Consider the following 7194-nt stretch of genomic DNA (forward strand, 5'->3'; position numbering starts at 1 on the left):
CGTAGGCCTGCCTATTATTCGGCCTCAAGACCTTTCAAGAAAATATTTGAAGTTAAACTGAGGGTGAGTGAGTACTAAAAAAAAATTTTCAAATATCTTAAAATTATAGTACTGTGGAGTTTCGAATCTCATTGAGATTAAAGTTAATCACAGTTGGAGTGTAGTTGTTTATAATCGGTTCTGTTGATCTATAATTTTATAATTTAGGTTTGAAAATCCATCAATAAGCTTAAGTAGTAGGAGGGGATCGTCCAAATTGCCTTCCTCACTTGAATGTTCTTGCAATTAACCAACATTCGAATTGATGTCAAGCTGTAAAGGCAGCCAAGAATTATGCGAAAAAGCCAAAAGCAGATTGAATATGAAAGGGAGATTTGAATGTAAAGCGGCAAACAGCTTTATAAAAAAAAAAAGGTTCTCAAATTGCATTACTCATATCATATCTCAGAATTAATTTTCTACTAACAAATGAACTGCAAAAAGAATTCCCATGAACAGGAGAAAAGGAAAAAAAGAAAAAGAAAAAGAATGCAAAAAAGAAATTTGAAACACAGACCGGCAAATATACCTAAATGACTTTAGGGACCTACTCATCACTAAACCCTAAAACTCTACTACCCTTATGCTTTCCTCCTCTTTCTCTAATCCTTCTTCAGTCCTCTCATTACAGTCCTTCACTACTTAGCTAAAATTTGGTCACCTATTGCTCCTATTCCCCCATTCCATCCCTGTACAAGAAACAAATGAACAAAGAAATGAAATAACAATAAGCAAATAACAAAGACCGGAAAAGAGATATTCCCGTCAGGGAATGCTGCTCTCTGAGCCGTCTTGATCCCTCAAACGTACTCCAGCGCAAGGTGGTTATTGTTTGGAATCAACTCTGGTGCATCTGTCATCATCGTTTCAGTGCCAGCCACAATTGGCTTCTGGCAATTCTTGTTTCTCATTTCAACAACCTTTTTGTGGGAATTGGAGTGCAAGGATGGGACAAATGTCGGGCTAGCAGCAGGCCTGTATTCGGGGAAGAGCCTGCCAGACTTATAGCGAACACCGCATGCATTGCAAAGGGTTTTTGGCCCCATTGGCCCTGCTCTCCATTGAGGCGTCTTCGTTATCTCGCAATGCATGCATTTCCTAACCGCTTGTGTTGGCCCAACTTCACTAGTCTCATCGGAAACTTTTGGAACTGACAATTTGATTTTCTTTTTCTTCTTGTGCTCCGGGTTGAATTGCTTTGGTATTTTAATCACAAGGCGAGACTCTGCAAAATTCTCAGAATCAGATGAGGCCTTGGGGGCAATTAAGCGATGCTGTGGTTGTGTCTCAGTGACTGAGGAAGTTGGCGACACAAGTTGAACCGGAGGACGGGGATTAAATGTTGCAGGGCGAGGGCGCTTGCTACGAGCACGCCCGCGCCTCCCAGGGGCCGTAGTCTCAGGGCTTCCCAACACGGTTTTCTCCCCCGAGCAGGAGCTGCTGCTCTCTAAAACAGAGACCGGGCTGGAGGTCTGAAACTGGTTGTGAGATGAATCGTCCTTGGTGATCGTGGATGACTCTTGTTTGCTCATAGTAAGGCTTCCTCCAGAGAAGGAATCCTCAACAAAGTTCGAAAGCCACTCAAGCTGAACAATGTCCTCATACTGCATACACAAAACATTATCAGTTCCAGCACAATTTTAAATTTCTAATAAAAATTATAAACCCAGAAGCTTAAACTAGACTGTCACAATCATAATCAAATTAACCCGAACCCGAACCCGATTGATTTTTTTTTTTTAACTTCTTTTAAATAATTTCAACAAAACTTATAATGTTAAATTAATGATTGCTGACTTGCTAACAGAATGAAGACAAACAATTGATATGCCACCAAATAACATCTGTTGATCCGTGTACATGACATATCACACAGCCTTCACTTTCTAAAGTTAACAACATGACCACCCACGTGACAGTGCATATTCATAAATCGACCGACACGAAGACAAAGGAATTACCAAAATTACCCTTGATTAAAATTTATCAACTAAAATGACCCCGCATGCATTACACATTAGATTACAAAAATACATTCAATCAATGCGGTATGCCACGTGGCAGCAATATGCTACAAGATGTGAGGTCATGGTGAGTGAATTCAACGGCTGGGATTCAAAACAAAAAAGGGCCAAAAACAAAAAAAAAAAAGGAAAAATAAGAGAGGAGTAAACTTACTGGAACAGAGAGCTGGGTGGACAGGTCAGTGGAGCTGTTAGAGAAAACTGAGTCGGACCCGGGTAACGAGTCGGACTGAGTCGGCCATATGGAGGGGAACGAGTTAGAATCGGCGTTGGGTAGCCCGGCTTCGACATCTTCATTTGGGAAGTCGAGTAAATCGTCTATGTGATCAAAGAAGCTGCCGCAGTCTATTTCGTCCATGAAGTTTGTTCCAATCATGTTTGAGTTTGATAATTAAAATTTTCCTGAGAAAGTGACGGAAACAAAAGAAAAAAAAAATGAGCCCAAAAGAAACCCAAAGAGGAATTTTGATTCTGCTGTGAATTTATATATGTGTAGAAGAAGAAAGTGGACAAAGCCAATGTGTTAATATTTAAATATAATGCAAGCCAAGCGAAGAAGCCAGCTCACGAGCCGCGTGGCGCATGTTAGCAAATGCAATTATTTAACATAGGCTTTGGTTGTAAAAATTCAAATTCTTTTATGGGGGACCGATAAATGTTCGAAATTTAAATACTTTTTTGTAATTATCTAGAAGGAAAGAAATAAAAAGAGAGCCGAAATTTGATTTCTCTTTTTCTTTTTCCTTTTTACTTTTTCTATTTTTTTAAAATTCTCATACATATTTCTGTGTGCGCGGAATGTGGCGTAATTCACCGCAAGCGTACTTTAGCAGGAAAGGCGCAGTTTTCTAGATAAACTCAAGGTTGGGACACTTCGCAAAATGGCAGTGGGTTTATTTTCCAAAACTGGGCATTATTTTATTTCATATGATTTTGAAAAATAGGAGGTGGAGTTTGAATATTTTTTTTTCTTTTCTTTTCTTTATGTTAGAAGAAAATTGAAAAAAAAAAAGAAAGAAAGAAGCAAAACCTCGTGGAGTTGGCGGCAGAGAAAGAGAGCGAGAGCTGAATTTGAAGTGAAAACCTGCAGAGAAAGAGAAATTAATCAAATGAAATCGTAAAACGGTTTCCGGAAAATGAAATCGTAAAACGGCCGAATTGAGAGAAGAAATTTCTCCACTGCCGACACAATTTGTCGTGAAATTTTTTTTTGAGAATACATTTCTGGAATCCAATCAAAACAGGAAAAGCGCAGCAAAACAAACCTTGAGAAAAGAGGGAAGAAATGCGAGTGAAGTGGAGTGTTGTGTGTGTGTATTGAGGATTGAAGGAGAGTTGTATTGATTTTGAGTGAAGAGTTAAGAGTGGGGGGAAATGGAAATGAAGAGAATGGGGAGAGAGCTAAAAAGAAGAAGGGGAAGGTAGGTGAGGCTCCTCCTTCAGTGCTAGCTGTCTTTTACTATCCCTTCACTGTCTTGATGTTGAAGTTTTCTCTCCATCTCTCTCTCTCTCTTCCCCCACCTCCCCTTGGGTCCCACCTCACAATCCCACCTTCTTTTCAATTCCCTTCTCCCTCAATTTTCTTTTTTAAAATTTTTATTCAAAAGTAAAAAAAAGATAAATATATCTCTTTCAATTCTCACGGGTTTCCAATTTTTCACCGCTCCCAGCCTCAGCAGCTCGTGGGTTTATTCAGTTTTCAATAAAACTTTTTTTTTTAAAAAAAACAATAATAAAAATAATAAAGAAAATTTCAAGTGGCGAAAGGAGGGAATGTTAAATTAAAATTGAATATATGGTGTCTTTATATATCAACGAAAATATTAATAAATTATTTCAAACATTTATATATTCCTAGTTTAAACAAAATAAAAGTGAAAGATTTGCTTACCTCTTTTTTTTTTTTAATATGTAATTTTACTTTTTTTTTTTTTTTCTATTGGCCGAACACAGTCAAATTGTATCTGACTGATGATAAGAAGAAGAAGAAGTGTCTTGGGTTTTGTAACTTCGAAGACTGTGGGGGCACAAACAAGTGAACGGATTACGTCCATTTTATATTCATGCCTCTGGGGCTTTTGTGTCAGCTTTTTACCGCCGTTGTTTCAGACACACACACACCCCAGTTTTTTTATTTTTTTTATTTTTTTCCCCAATTTTTACATTTTTCTTCCAATTTAATCCAAAAGTCAGAACCAGTAATCGACCACCTTTCCTTCTGCAGGCGCGTGTTCGACACGGTTAAGAAAAATCCACCCGCGTCCCCGCGGAGGAGCTTCGTCAAAAATGTCTTTCAAGTTACGCAATCGAACAAGAATTACGCCCGCCGCCACGATTTATTTTCTTTGTTCATACCATTTTATGCGTGAAACAAATTCTTAATTTTTTAAATTCACGTTCTTCAAAATCAGTCAATTTAATAATAATCCTAAATCAATGGCGCAATCTCGATTTAACGAATTTTCAAAAATATTCAATTTCCTTGACCACTTAATTAAAATTCTCTTCCGTTCATAATTTGTATAACTAAACCAAAAAAATAAAATAAATTCAATTAATTAGCCTTATTCAAAGATTCATAATTAAAAGCGTAGATATAATGTAAACTGATTTGATAATATTCCTGCTTTCTAAGTAAGTCAACAACAGTCAATAAATTATGATCATCTAAACAGTACTTATAGTGTGAAAACTATATCTTTGAGTTACTTTAGTCACAACTAAATTATAAACTCATGTTTAACAAGTTAATCAATTATATGCTTATGACTTGAGGTTTCTTTCATATATATTTTTTTAAATGATTATTTTTTTTTTGAAAAATGAAGACAAAAACACAAAATTTGTATAAATTGGTAGGGCTTTGCGTGAAACTTGAAAATTGTCGAACTTTCAAAACTTTTGACGCGTTTTGAAATACAAAAAGAAAGTTACAGCGTTAAGTGGGGGCCGCATTCGCAAATGGAAGATACGTATTGTATAGTTGTCACCGCGTACGCTTTTTTTTTAATCATCACAAGTCAAAAACTGCGTCGTTTGTTTGTTTTGGCTTCATAACGGAACCTTCTTTTGGCTTTTGCCGTGAAACGATTCTTTTTTTTTTTTTTCAATTTGACAATATTAACTAACGATAAAAATTTAATTTCGTTAATGTTATTTTTTAAATAATGGAACTTTTTATCAGACAAAACAAAAGAATTCGAATGCTTGTATACATAGTACGGGAAACTGTTCTGTACTCAACCCCGAGTGCATACCCGGTGGTGATTTTCAGCCAATCAAATACACGACTGGTTGATTGATCTACTCATTAATTTGCTTACGTTGGTCCCCACGTAACTTTTTGAATGGCCGTGATTTAATTTTTTTACATTATAAAATCTTTACTTTGTGGTTAAATACATGAGGTGTGAATAAAAATGTGGGTCCTTTTTCCCAATCATAGAGCCACTGTCCCACTTATGCCTAGCATCATATCGTTTTTTGGCTTTCATTTTGTAAGTTGTGACGGTGAAGTAAGAGATTTATAGCCAAGTACTCTGAGTTAGACCAAGTTCAACCAAAAAAGTAAATTACATTTAATTATCGGCAAATGCCTTTTTATACAGATAAGTATCTCTTATTAGACCAAATTCATTTGTAACTTTGAAGTAAGCTAGGCACAAATCTTCTTCTATACTTATGTCGTACATACAACCATCTTATAACATGTATATATATATATATATGTATTTTTTCTATACGTGTCTAGATTTTATGGATAGATTATAAACACTTAAAATTTTCATATAAAGTTGATTGATCCCAAAAAAATTCAATCATCCTTAGGCCCTAATTGGTGGTATGGTTAGGTAATTTAAAAATTAGAGCACTAAAGTATCTGATAAATATCTATTGGTGTGATTTAAAAACTATAAGTTGACTTGATCTAACATTCACACGATAGAAAACAAATGACATAGTTATTGCTCTTGTCAAAATTTTTATTTAAAAGTCATATTTATTGTAAGTTAATAATTTTTTTTATCTAATAGTTCATACAACAATTGTGAATTTTAAATCACAATATCTCAACATCAAAGATGACCTTAATACTGAAGAATTTTGCCTTTTGTGGGTTTTTTCGCTGGTTTGAGGCTGATGAGCTGAGCCATACAAAGCAACATTGCATTTGAAAATTTTCCTTTTTGTGGGTTTTTTCGCTGGTTTAAGACTGATGAGCCGAGCCATATAAAGCAACATGCATATCTAAGTTCTGGGCAAGTGTGTTCAAAAATGGTTAAAGTAATTAATTTTATAAAATGGAGATGAAAAAAAAAAGGTTAGCAAAAGCGATTGCACACCAGCAGCCATGTTTGGTTTTAGACAAGGAGAAATGATGAGTCTCACTCACATACCCCCAAATCCCCTTCCCCTCTCTTTTAATTAACTTGAGTTGTACTCTTTGCATCAATCCCTTCTAAAATACGCAGACTCTCCAAATAAATAAATGAAAAGTAAAATAAAGGGGGAAAAAAAATCTAAAATTGAAAGTGGTCTCGGTTTCATTTCATTTCTTTCTTCCTTTTTTTTTTTTTTTAATAGATATAACTTGAGTTGCACTCTTTGAATCACTTCCTTGTAGAAAACTCATCCTTTGCAAAAGCACTTTTGGTGAAAACCCATTTACGTGCTAGGGTTTTTGTTTTCAAGTGTTCGGCTCCATGCATTACTACTACTACTACTACTGGGGTGGGATGGTACCCATATTGAGACAAATTCAATTTGTCTCAAATAATTAATGGAGGTGTCAAATGTTAGCTATTTTTCTATTTTTCTTTTTTAAGTTGATGCGTGCATGAAAATTTCAAATGGTTGACCAATTTTTAATACACTTTTACTCTCTTCGTGTATCACCACTACTTTTTAATCAAAATACTTTCGAAAAATGTACAAATACTATGTACTTGTACGTGTTACACTTACTATACTTAGTATTAGCTACTGATTTAATAAATGATACGCTTTATTGTTGATATAGTCTCCACATAAATATAAAATGGGAACTTATTAATTTTTTTTTTTTTAAATTTCTTTCCTTCAAAGTTAAGGAGAGGAAAGGTATATATTGAGTCTATCATTGTTGAGCAAA

At 35.2% G+C, this 7194-nt stretch overlaps 1 protein-coding gene across 1 annotated transcript; it reads right to left on the reverse strand.

Moving 5' to 3' along the window:
- Nucleotides 1-415: 415 nt before the first annotated feature.
- Nucleotides 416-3496, reverse strand: LOC18045715 (GATA transcription factor 8). The gene is made up of 4 exons (XM_006436373.2): nucleotides 3329-3496; nucleotides 3094-3147; nucleotides 2218-2465; nucleotides 416-1643 (listed from the first exon to the last, which is right to left on the reverse strand). The coding sequence occupies exons 3-4, from the start codon at nucleotides 2437-2439 to the stop codon at nucleotides 840-842; spliced, it is 1026 nt and encodes a 341-aa protein (XP_006436436.1). The 5' UTR covers nucleotides 2440-2465; nucleotides 3094-3147; nucleotides 3329-3496; the 3' UTR covers nucleotides 416-839.
- Nucleotides 3497-7194: the final 3698 nt, after the last annotated feature.

The sequence above is a fragment of the Citrus clementina genome, unplaced genomic scaffold (assembly GCF_000493195.1).
Source record: "Citrus clementina cultivar Clemenules unplaced genomic scaffold, Citrus_clementina_v1.0 scaffold_4, whole genome shotgun sequence".
Lineage (NCBI taxonomy): Eukaryota > Viridiplantae > Streptophyta > Magnoliopsida > Sapindales > Rutaceae > Citrus > Citrus x clementina.

Coding starts and splice junctions, on each gene's coding strand:
- LOC18045715 (XM_006436373.2), bottom strand. CDS start 2,439: ATGATTGGAACAAACTTCATGGACGAAATAGACTGCGGCAGCTTCTTT. Junction 1,644..2,217: donor CCACCCAGCTCTCTGTTCCA/GTAAGTTTACTC, acceptor TTGTGTATGCAG/TATGAGGACATTGTTCAGCT.